We start from the raw sequence: 12,314 nt of genomic DNA on the forward strand, positions 1-12,314 counted from the left end.
TTCTTCGTAATTTTTTTTCTCTCGTTATCATTGTCATCGACTCCTCCTCCTCCTCCTCTTCCTCCTTCTTTTTTCATTGAAATTTTTTCTCTTTTTTTCTTTTTCTCTTTCTCCTTCATCATCAGTTATCTCGTTGTTGAAAATAATAAATAATTCAGGTTCAGATTGTCAATTGAATCAGAATAAAATTGATCATTGTTTTAAATCCAATCAAGTGGCTAAGGTGTGGTTCAATTTAGAATAAAAAATATAGCATTAGAGAAAATATTTTTCTGCAGCAAATTTAGGTGTAGCATGAAGATATTTGAGTGTAACACGAAGATATTTGAGTGTATTCTGATAAGTTTTGCATAATTCAAAACTCCTCCTCTTTCTCCTTCTCATCTTCTACTTTTTCTTCTTTTTTTTATCATCAACATCTTCTTCTTCTTTTTTTCTTATTCATCTTTTTCTTTTTATTTTACCTTCTCAATTTTCTTTTACTCTCTTAACAAGAATAAAAAAATCAAACAAAGAAGAAGAAGAAACACATAATGCTGTAAAATTACTTGGAAGAGGGTGAACTTACATTCATTTAACTAAAAGAAAGAAAGAAATAAGGAAAAAAAGAAGAAGAGAAAAAATGTAGTATTAGAGAAAATATTTTTCTATATTTGCAGTAAATTTTGGTGTAACACGAAAATATTTGGGTGTAACACGAAGATATTTGGGTGTATTTTAAGAATTTTTGGGTGTATTTTTATTCTGATAAGTTCTGCATAATTCAAAATTCTTCATCTTCCTTCTCTTCATCTTCTACTGCTTCTTCTTTCTCATCTTCTTATTTCATTTTCTTATAATTCTTCTTGGGAGAAAAAATCAAACAAAGAAGAAAAAAATACATAATATTTCAAAATTAATAGAAATAGGAGGAGGAAAAAAATGCAGCAACAACAACGGTAATGAAAAACAACCATGAAGATAAAACATGCGAAAAAAAAGGAGGAGAAACGCAAAAAAGAATGAAAAAAAGAAGAAGAAAGAGAAGGAGGAGAAGGAGGAACGTGAAGAAGAAGTGTCTTCTATAATGGTGAGTGAGAGCACACTTTGGAAACGGTTGAGTGACGTGCGTATTATCACGCTCTAGTGAGTGAATGTAGTTTTTGTTAGACTTAGCCAACTTATAAAATTTGTAAAGCAAAAAGACTTATATGTGTAGCATAACTCATTTATTAAATGATGTTATTGATTCTATATAACTAACTGAAGGTTATGAAATAAATAAAATTGAAAATTAAAATACAAATAATATATAGTTTAAAAACATATCAATTGCTATAAAATTAGTTGGATTTCACAAATCAAAGTGCAAGCTTAGAATTTGATTCACTTGACTTTATATTCGAAAAACATATTTAGTTAATTTTAAAATTAGAACTCCTCTTTATATATATATATATATATATATATATATATATATATTGTGTCATTATACAAAAAGAAAATATGATATGTATTTCCATGATCTAAATGCATGCTTATGTAAATAATTGAATTTTTGAACTTTTAGTTAAATATTATTTTATTAAATCTCATCTCATTATGATTTTAGAGAAATATGTAATGTTTTATTGAATTATTGTTAAATAAACTAATAAAAATAAACTTATAAAACTGATAATGCTTATGATTATGTTAAGTTACAAAAAGAAATACAATTCTACATTAAGTTATAAATACCAGCTTTTATTTTTTTTTCTTTTACTGATCTTATTTTTAGGGTAATTTATTAAAATAAATAATTTATCTTTCAATTTTATCAGAATAAATATTTTACAAAATAGATATTAAAATGCATTTTTTTTCATAAATTACAAATGAACGTAAATCACTATCGGGGTCTCGCAGATTACGTTCCAAGCCAAATTGCACATAATCCGCCGTGGGAATGTCGCAGTTTGTGTGTGAATTGTAAACCTCTATATTTCGCTTTTGTATCTCTATTTTCTTGTTCTGCATTACCATGCATCACTATACCCCTGCCATTAGTCTTACTACATTACTTGATTCTCCCATCATACTCCCCAATTCTCAAGTTATTCCGTTCTCTCTTTTTATATATACATATTTTTTGTTGATTTTTCAGCGACCTTTTTTATTATTTTGTTTCAATTTTATTAAAAGACCAATTTTTTTGGGGCCTATGATGTTGCGTTTATTTATTTAGTTTTGTTTTATTTTTTTTTAAGTTATGCCTTCTCTAACTATTGGCTCGTCTCATCGGCTAAGTTCTCTGTTATTTGATCAAGGGAGAATCTCAATGATACTCCTTATTCTTACTTTAAGTTTAAGAATAATTTATTTTTATATAATATCAAATATGAAATAAATTACAATTTTAAAATAATTAATTGCATTTATATAGATCAACCATTAAAAAATAAGATTAATAAGTTAATCTAATAACTCTTTTAATTCAGGTAGTACGTACTTAGTATTAAATAAAAAAATTTAACAAATATACTTTTTCAATCCTAAATTTTAGAACTAAATTGACTATAAATTTAACACATGTATTTCATATTTGATATTATATAAAAATAAATTATTAACTTAATAAAAAAAATTAAATAACTAAAACCGTACATGTAATAAAAATATAATTTGATATTTTAAAATATTAAAAAATATATTTTAAAAGTAGACCAATTGAACATATTTTTATTATTTTCAACATTTAAAAATAAGGTATCTTTTAAAAAAATTTAAATGTAAAAAATTAAAAATAAAAATTATTTTTAAAAACTGAAAATAAAAAATGAAATCTAAACTTGTTCTTAACAATCTCCTTCTCTCTTTTTGTGAAACATCCAAACTTATTATTGTTTAAGTAGGAAGATTCAATATGATCATTCCTTATCCATCCTAATATTCTAATGGAAGTCATTTCGCTTGCGACAGTAGAAAAATGGCCGCTGCTCTATTTCGTAGGCGTCACATTTTGCAGGTGTTAGTGGACAGATATAAAAAGATGATTTCAATCTCCAATTCGCAGGCATCATGACTGAAATAATGTGCAATTCCATTTTTATTTTTAAAGAAATAATTATTTTATTTTATTTATTTATATATAAAAAAAGCAAAAACCACATCTTGGTCGTCAAGCGTTAGGGGACTTTCCACTGTTGAGATGTCAGACATGGATAAAACACTAAAGTTGATAAAAACTATGCTAAAGTTGAAGGTCTAGGTTGGAAAAATGTTCAACTGGAAGCAAAAAACACATATACATAGAAACCACGAGACCCGTACCATGGTTTCTAGCCATTTTGCATATCAACATAAACCGCAGTAGGAATGTAGCAATTGATAGACGTTTGCAATTCACACACAAACCGCGACACTCCTACCGCGGGTTATGTACAGTTTGGCTTCGAACGTAATCCGCGAGACCCTTGTAGCGGTTTACGTTCATTTGTAAACTGTAGGTCCTCTGTCGCGGTTTGCATACTTTATGGAAAAAATACATTTTGGTAAATTGTCCTAATTTGTATTTAAAATTTTATATTTAAATAAAAATAATTATATTCAATCTATATTCAAGTATTTCATTAAAATTAATTTATATTTAAAATTTGTATTTATAAATAAATATTAAAATATATCACAAATATATCATTTTTTATTTGGTATATTAAAATGAAAATTCGAGATAAAGTAAAAACATAAAAATAAGGGCAATTTACTATAATAAATAAAATGGATACCAATTTTATCAGAATACACAAAATGGAAAAGTGATACCAAAATGCATTTTTCGCGTAATCTATGTAAACCGCGACATGGATCCCGCGGTTTACAGAATACACGTAATTCGTTATAGGGGTGTCGCTGATTACGTCCAAGAAGAACTGAACATAAACCACGACAGGGGGTGTCGCGATTTACGTGTGGGCGTGAATTTTGCATAAACCGCGAGAGGGGTGTAGCGGTTTATGCATTACTATAAATACGCTGAAGAGGTCTCGCGGATTACATTTGTGCTGGAAGAAAAAATATTCTAGAGAGAGAAGTAGTGGTTTTCTAGAGAGAGAAATAGAGAGAAAAGTGGTTGAGCTGAGTTGAGATCGGACCCGGGATCATGGCAGAGACACGTAGTTTATACAGGTTGAACGGCATTGCGCACGTGACTGGGAGTATAAACAAAGATGTTAGCATTATAATTTTTAATTAATGTATTTTGTATAATGTTGTTCGTATTTTTCGTTGTTTTGGTTATTTTTACTTTCGTTATTGTTAGTTAATGTATTTAAATTTAGATTTAAATTATTAGTTTAATCATAAGAATGTTATATTTCAATTATTATTTTTATCGTTTATGTCTTTCATTAAATTTTGTGATTAGAAAATAGGAAGTGTATGTTACCAGTTTAAACTTTAAAATTGTACTTATGTGGTAGATGACTATAAATTTTGTGACATGCTCCAACCGACTAGGTGTATATATAGTGTTCTGAGGCAGCAGAACATGGCTTTGCATGACAGGATCATATCATATCTGGAGAGAGCCGGTTTGTACCACCTGGTGAGGCTCAACGTCAGGTGGTTCTAGCTGGATGACATGATTCAGGATGACAGATCCGGTGGCGATGGAGTCGGTCATGCCGATCATCGTGTCCGGCATGGCCGTCCTCAGCGTCGGGGTGGTTCATCAGGGGGCACATCTGCTGGTCCTGGTGATAGACCCGCTGAGCATGCAACGGCGGAGACCCAAGAAGTTTCGCTTACACATGTTTCCAGCTCCCAGATATACCACGACATCCATGGCTAGATGTATAACGACCTGGCGGGTCTGACTTTCACGATAGATATGGACCACGAGGTTGGGAGCTCATAGTTCTATTCCGACTTTGCAGATCTCATCCGGGGTGATGGCTCTCCACATTTTCAGCAGCAGACCCCACAGGATTAGGTGCCTGAGACCCAGCTCTAGATGGACGTTGCGCAAGGGTACCGCCCAGATATGGATGATATGCAACAGTACTAGCCGCAGATGTCTGACCCTCATGGATTCCAGCCCCAGCTACTTGTAGACCTGAATGAGCCTGCTGGCAATCCATATGACAGTTGGTTGGGCATGGGAGGGATACCTGCATTTGCATATGGCGTGGACATGCCGGTCGATCCTCCAGCACAGCAGCGCCAGAGGCCCACCAGAGTGAGACGGGCCACTCGATGCGGTATAGGGTCGCATCTCCTGGGCGCATTTGGACATGACTCTGCCGACAAGGATGAGGATAGGCAGGGGCTATAGCTTACTATTTTATGTTTTCATTGATTATACCTATGTATGTCGGAACCATGTACTTTTGTATTATATGTGTTTGTACTTAGTTTATTTCCATTGAATTAGGTGTATGTAATGTATGTTTTTAGTTAACCACAGACTTTGTATTATGTTTATATAAATTGTATACTAATGCATAAACCGCTATACCCCTCTCGCGGTTTATGCAGAATTTACGCCCACACGTAAACCGCGACACCCCTGTCGCAGTTTATGTTCAGTTCTTCTTGCACGTAATCCGCGACACCCCTATAGCGGATTACGTGTATTCTGTAAACCGCATGACCTCTATCGCGGTTTACATAGATTACGCGAAAAATACATTTTGGTATCACTTTACCATTATGTGTATTCTGATAAAATTGGTTTTCATTTTATTTATTATAGTAAATTGCCCTATGAATTATTCAAATAATCTAATCAAATTTAACATTAAACAAAAAAAAAATAAAATAAAACTCATATGAATTTTTCTATATTTATTAAATTATAGGGTAAAGTATACTTTTTGTCCCTAAAATTTGGCAAAAGTCTTAAAAATATTCATAAGTTTTATTTTGTTTCAATTTTGTCTCAAAAGTTTTCGATTTGAAACAAATATATCCTCGACGGCTAAAGTTTCAAAAAATTTAAGATCAATTTAACAATAATGCATAAAAATTATGCTTGATTTGCTTGTGTCGAGGGGTTGTTCTTATGAAATTGTTGTTGAATTGGTCTTAATTTTTTTTAAAAAATTAACCGTCAGTGATATATTTGATGCAAATCGAAAACTTCTAGAACAAAATTGAAATAAAATAAAACTTAGGGGTATTTTTTAAATTGTAGTCAAATTTCAAGGACTAAAAATATACTTTATCCTAAATTATAATATCGTGGACATAGTTTAAGGGCTTATTTGGATGAACTTCTAAGAATAGATTTTTTTTGAGTTTTCTTTTTTTTTTTAAAGATGAAGTAAACGTAATTTTATGTTTGAGTATCTCATACAAAAAAGATCTTTTTATTTATCAATTATGTTTGGATATAACAATATAAAAATACTTTTTTTATTTATTACATAAAAAATATTTTTTTTTTAAAAAAAAAAATCTTTTAAAAAAAAGATGTAAATTACAACTTCTTAAAAAAGATATTTTTTTATATTTTAGTACTTTTACTTTTTACTACTAAAAATTTGTCAAACACATTAAAAAATAAAAAAATCTTTTTTTTTTTATCAAAATAATGATGCCCTAACAACCATTAATACTTTAATCTAGTTTTATATAAAATTGATTGATTTTAATTTTACACGAGTTTTGTAATTTTGTTTCTGATCCAAGCAGACCCTCAACCAAAATCCCAAATGACATGGCAATTTCTGATCTGTGTGCCGTAGCCGCCATTGACGACAAAGAACCAGAGCTAAGCTACAGCTTGGACCCTGAAACGGTGTCGTTTTCTCTACCGTAAAATTCGCAGCTTTGGCATATTCCGTGTAAAAAAGATGAGGTCTTCTTTGGAGACGATCAACATCGCTGCAAGTACTCAGAAGCTTGAAGTTGATAATCGAATTTCTCTTCGTTTCTACTATCGGATTGCAGATAATATCCTCAAACAGGTATTTCTCTTCTGTTCTTCAAAGGCGTTATTATCTTCAAGTAGGAAGGAATTGTGGATACTCGTAGTTGGTGATGCTTGGCTTCAACTTGTTGATAAAAATCGATGCTTTAGCTGGTTTTGTGCTGTTTAGATGAATATAAGCATACCCTTTATTCGATATGAGGTCTAGTTTAGATTCCTGGTATGGATTTTGTAGTGATCCATCGTTTGCACTGAAAATTGGTGTCAATTCCCTGACGTTTTGTGTCATAGTTGATGGCAGTTATTTGTTCACTTTCTAGTGGTGTTGAATAACTGTGAAATGTGCAACCTAGTATTTGACTCATTGGGTGACTATTCTTTCTTAGTCAATGGCTATTTGCTTATTTTGGAGTTGTAAAATATCTTGTGTTTTACTAAGCAAATAGCCATTATCTAAGCAAGAATGAGAGAGAGAGAGATTGGAATTTTCACCAGTTAATTGCTAATTGTGAAATACATATATCATCTGCTCACCTGTTGCATTTAGAATTTCTAAGTTTAGTAGGATATATACCAGTTAATAGGTATTCTCTTTATATCTGGAAACATTACTGCGGAAACTATATTTAATTTCTTGTTACTTTGTTCTGCATGCTTTCTCAGCTCCAAATATTTTTTTTTTTATTGCAGGCAGATATCTTTCGTGCTGAGAATAATATTGTTGATTTATATATCATGCTGCTAAGATTTTCTAGGTAATAGAAGTTCTTGTCGTGATATCGTGTGCTATCATCACTTTGGATGGTTTAAACTTTATACATTGCTTTATTATTATTATTCAATATATATAATTTTTTTCCATACTGCATTGAGTGTCTTTCTGTTTGGTTTGGTTAGCCTGGTCTCTGAGACAATTCCATGTCACCGAGACTATAGAACATCTCCACAAAGCAAGAAAGTATCATTAAGAAAGGTTAACATTTTAACGCTTGTCTTTTAGTTAAAATGTTTTAGACATTGTTGGATGTAACCTGATCTTCAAACTCTTGCTATAGAGATTGTTAAATTCTATGAATGAACTGGAGAAGTTGAAACCACTGGTACGACAGAAGATCATTGAGTTTAACAGCAGGCAAGCATATCAACACAATGGGTGGGAAAAAAATCATTCAAATAGTTTGATGCATTTCTCTCCAATGAAAAAGGAAACCTTGCCTAGTTACGGTCTAATAAAGGTAAAATTGTGAGAGAATTTGTACTGAAGGTTGTAGCCTATCAGTGATAATCCAACAATTAGATCTTATGTTTGAACACATCTTTTTCTGTTTATGGGCTCCCCACCTCTCCCTGGAAATTTACTTTGTTTCCATAAGTTGGTATGTATGTGACCAGGAAGTCAGACCAAGAGCTGGAGAGTTTGTCTCCGAGGGATCAAGGGGTCAGCCTTTTTCTTATGCAAAGCCTATTGACGAGAAAATGAGACGATTGTAAGTATTGAACTCTTCTTCCATGTGTAATTGGGCTCCTTAATGCATAATCAGTACTGCATATATAATTTGTACTTGCTTTCCACAGACATGAACTTATTTGATGGTTTTGATTGGATAGCTATCCTTTGATTGTCACATGAGACTTGTGCATATGAAATTGGATAGAGATACATGTAATTTGATTCGTAATCCTTGCAATTGTGCTCTCGTTTTGTAGATCTCTAACTCTCCCACGTCCAACAGATGAAACTCTCTCTAGACATTCGATTCTTGGTCCCAGTGGGCTTAACGGGCAGTGGCTACCACCTATAAGTGATAAACGGGTATGTTAGCATTTTGCTATGTCTTTCAACTCTATTAAAAGAAAGTCATCCTGAGGTTGATTTCTAATCCAAAGACTTTGGTTTCTAAACAATCATCCTGGGTGTAGGTCAGGTATCCATCCAACATTGATCTCTCACCAATTGAAATTCCAAGGTTGTGGCACTATTTTATTCTATTTTGCCTTTCTTCGTTTTTTGACTTTACAATTGTTTCGTGTTATGCATCTCATCTCAGCTTTTGTAAAATACTAAAGTTTATTTCAAGAAAATTTCAGCAAATGGGTCTATTTGGTTTTAACTTTTGAGGTTTGGATTCCATACACGATGCACCGCTGAGCTGGTTTATCTGTTTAAATTGATATACTAACTCCATTTTGTCCTATTGGATTCTGTATCTAAACTACCAGCCTACAACAAGATTTGGAAGATGGATCTCAGAAGAAAAAAGATAATAGCGCTGTAGAACACAATAATTTGGATATGAATTCCAGTCTTACTCAAACTGAGGACTGCCAGGCTCAGCATGCTGATGAACCTCCTTCTCTTATCTCTTTTGAAGAAGTAACAGAAATCACTCCTCAAATAGAAGTTATAAGACAGCCTTCTCCGCCGCCTGTACTTGCTGAAGTACAAGATTTGGTTCCTCCAGTTTCACATCAGGTGAATGATGTGGAATGTAAGATAGAGACCACATCATCAGATAATTTCCTTTGTGGCGAGTCTCCTCTGCAACTACACATTGTGAGAGATAATAAGATTTTATCATTAATCTTTAGTGAATTCTTCTTTTGGTTTGGAAATTCTTCCACTCTTTCTAATGATTGTTTCTATTTGCAGTCAACTGCTATGATGGAAACTTTTATGAAGTTTGCAAAATCAAATACTAAAAAGAATTTGGAGACTTGTGGAATTCTTGCAGGTTTGCTTGTAAGTGATCCCATTTTTGGCTTAAAGTAACATTCAAGAATTGGTGAAAACAAGTGATCACAGTTCTGTAGGTTCTAAATTTTTCATCAATGTTGTTGGTCTTATCCTTGGATTTGTCTCTCTTAGCTTATGCTTTATTTCAATAATGAACCATTGACTATTATTTTGCAAATACACTTGATGCAGAAAAATAGAAAATTTTATATTACGGCTCTAATAATCCCAAAGCAAGAGGCTACGTCAAGTTCTGTAAGAACTCGTTCACAAAGCTTTTGGGAAATTATTATTATTATTGTTATTATTATTATTATTATTATTATTATTATTATTATTGAGCAGTGTCAAGCCACAAATGAAGAAGAAATATTTGAAGCACAGGACAAGAGATCACTTTTCCCACTTGGATGGATCCATGTGAGTTTTCAGTTTTCTGCTATTGGAGCAGTAATGCTTATGCTCGAACCTTTTGACTTATTTATAGCCTCATTTGTCTCATATGTTAATTCTGAATTGGCAGACACATCCTACACAATCTTGTTTCATGTCATCCATTGATGTACACACCCATTATTCATATCAGGTGAGTTCATGAGGTTTCTTGAAAGAGAAAGTATAGGGAATTAATTTTTAGTTTGCCAACATTAGCCAATTTCTTTTCTAATTCTAGAAATTCTCATTTTCTGGAGGATTTAGGGTTGAAGTTTATGATTTAAGATTTAGAATCTAAGATAAACAAAATAATTTTAAAAAATTTGGCTAATGTTGGTGGAAAAAAGTTGGCTTCCTAGTATTATTCTGAGAGAATTGTTATTTCACTCGATCAATATACCCGAGAGCTTCATGTATGTTTGATAGTTCTTTTGTCGTAACTTATTCGAATTGGAATGCTTTCTCCTTAGATTATGCTGCCAGAAGCTGTTGCAATAGTCATGGCACCAACTGACAGTTCAAGGTAATGTTGCATCTCAAACCGAATATTTTTTTGTCCGAGGATGATTAGTCTCTCACTTTCGATGACTACGTCGTGGGGATGCACAGAAAACATGGCATATTTAGGTTGACAAGCCCGGGTGGCATGTCGGTGATCAGACAGTGCCCGCAGCGTGGTTTTCATCCGCACAATCCGCCGCCGGATGGTGGTCCCATCTACGATACATGTACAGATGTTTACATGAATCCTGATTTGAAATTTGATGTCATTGATCTACGATGATTATTGAAAAAAACCGGTTTGTTAAAAAAAAGTGTCCTGCCATGCCAATTGTTCATATTACCATACTTAAATAGGTTTTATAATTAGACTTAAACCATTAGAGCAGCCTTGCTGCTTTATATTCTTTGCTTATTTTGTAACTATTGACCAGCTTGCCTGTTTGGCCATTTATTCTGTATTCCATTCGTGGCGATTTCATCAAATCTAGTTAATACACTGACTCTGATTGTTATCTTACTTCCATGTTCCATTACTATATTCAGCGTGGTAGTTAAAAGAGTTTTGAGAACCCTACTATAAAAAAATAAAAGGTAGTATCTCACGCGCAGTTATTTTTATGTAAAGTTGATAGTTGAGAGTTCTTAGATAATTTGACATATTTGACTAAGATTTTGTTTGGGAAGGTCCATAAGTGGCTTCTTTTTAAATTTTTACCTATGAAAAGTTATAGGGTTAATGTTTGATATAATTTTTAAAATTAAGTTATAGTTTTTTAAGAAGTTATTTAAAGTGCTATAAAAAAATTAAAAAAATTAAATTTTTTTGTAATAAAAATTTTTATCAATTTTTTTAAATAAGTATTTTAGTAACTAAAAAATCAAATATAAAAAATTATTTTAATTTATATTTTTAAATAATAATTAATTAATGATTAAAAATAATAAATTTTGATTATTTTTTAACATTTCTGTTTATTCAAATTAATCTTAAATTATATTTAATAATTTTAACTATTAATTTTACATGTAAACTTTTGCCAAAATAAAAATAAAAAAGGAGCAGTCGGATTAATTTTGAGAAAATGGCAAAAGAATCAACTAACTAAATAATGGGATACTCAGAATTATTAAAGAGAATGAGTAGATTATGTTGGACTAATCCACTGTTCATATTTGACAAAGTCATTTGAGTATTCTTTTTTTTTTTTTTTTTGATCAAAAGTCATTTGAGTATTCTAAATTGGTCACTTGGTGAGGTAGGTGAAACAATTCGCCACTGAAAAAATCTTAATATAAATATTCTTGATATCATAACTGCATGGCTTGGGTCATGGGCATGGCCTTCGTTATGAATTTTGACGGAAAATTTTATATTAATTAATCAATAAACAATGGTTGTTGGTTTGGCTTGGTTGCTGACGTAAGTAGTTAGTGGCGCTTGAGTGAAAGCCATAACCCATAAGGCGGTGACGGTGCATTGAGGATAGAGTATTTATCGTTATTCAATTCTTTGAACATTTCCAATTTCCAAAGTCTTTGAAACTTATGTTGTCAATTTTAAGATGGTGAATTTTACGGTGTCTATAATTTGATGTCTAATTTTTATTTAATTTATTTTTTATAATAATTTTTAAATATTTAATAATTATTTATTTTTATATTTTTAAAATTAAATATTAATTTTTAACCTTTTTTAATAAGTTAGATAAACATTTTTAGACACCATAGAAATCACTTTTTAAGATATCT

The 12,314-nt window shown here is 31.6% G+C and overlaps 1 protein-coding gene across 1 annotated transcript; it reads left to right on the forward strand.

Moving 5' to 3' along the window:
* Window positions 1-6,599: 6,599 nt before the first annotated feature.
* On the forward strand, window positions 6,600-11,082 carry LOC112790303 (AMSH-like ubiquitin thioesterase 1). The gene is made up of 14 exons (XM_025832633.3): window positions 6,600-6,929; window positions 7,583-7,647; window positions 7,790-7,865; window positions 7,948-8,127; window positions 8,285-8,379; window positions 8,600-8,705; window positions 8,813-8,859; window positions 9,113-9,446; window positions 9,543-9,632; window positions 9,819-9,881; window positions 9,972-10,046; window positions 10,150-10,212; window positions 10,532-10,584; window positions 10,671-11,082. Exons 1-14 carry the CDS (start codon window positions 6,816-6,818, stop codon window positions 10,843-10,845), a joined length of 1,536 nt encoding a protein of 511 aa, XP_025688418.1. The 5' UTR covers window positions 6,600-6,815; the 3' UTR covers window positions 10,846-11,082.
* The last annotated feature ends 1,232 nt before the right edge of the window (window positions 11,083-12,314 follow it).

Source organism: Arachis hypogaea, chromosome 3 (genome assembly GCF_003086295.3).
Source record: "Arachis hypogaea cultivar Tifrunner chromosome 3, arahy.Tifrunner.gnm2.J5K5, whole genome shotgun sequence".
NCBI lineage: Eukaryota > Viridiplantae > Streptophyta > Magnoliopsida > Fabales > Fabaceae > Arachis > Arachis hypogaea.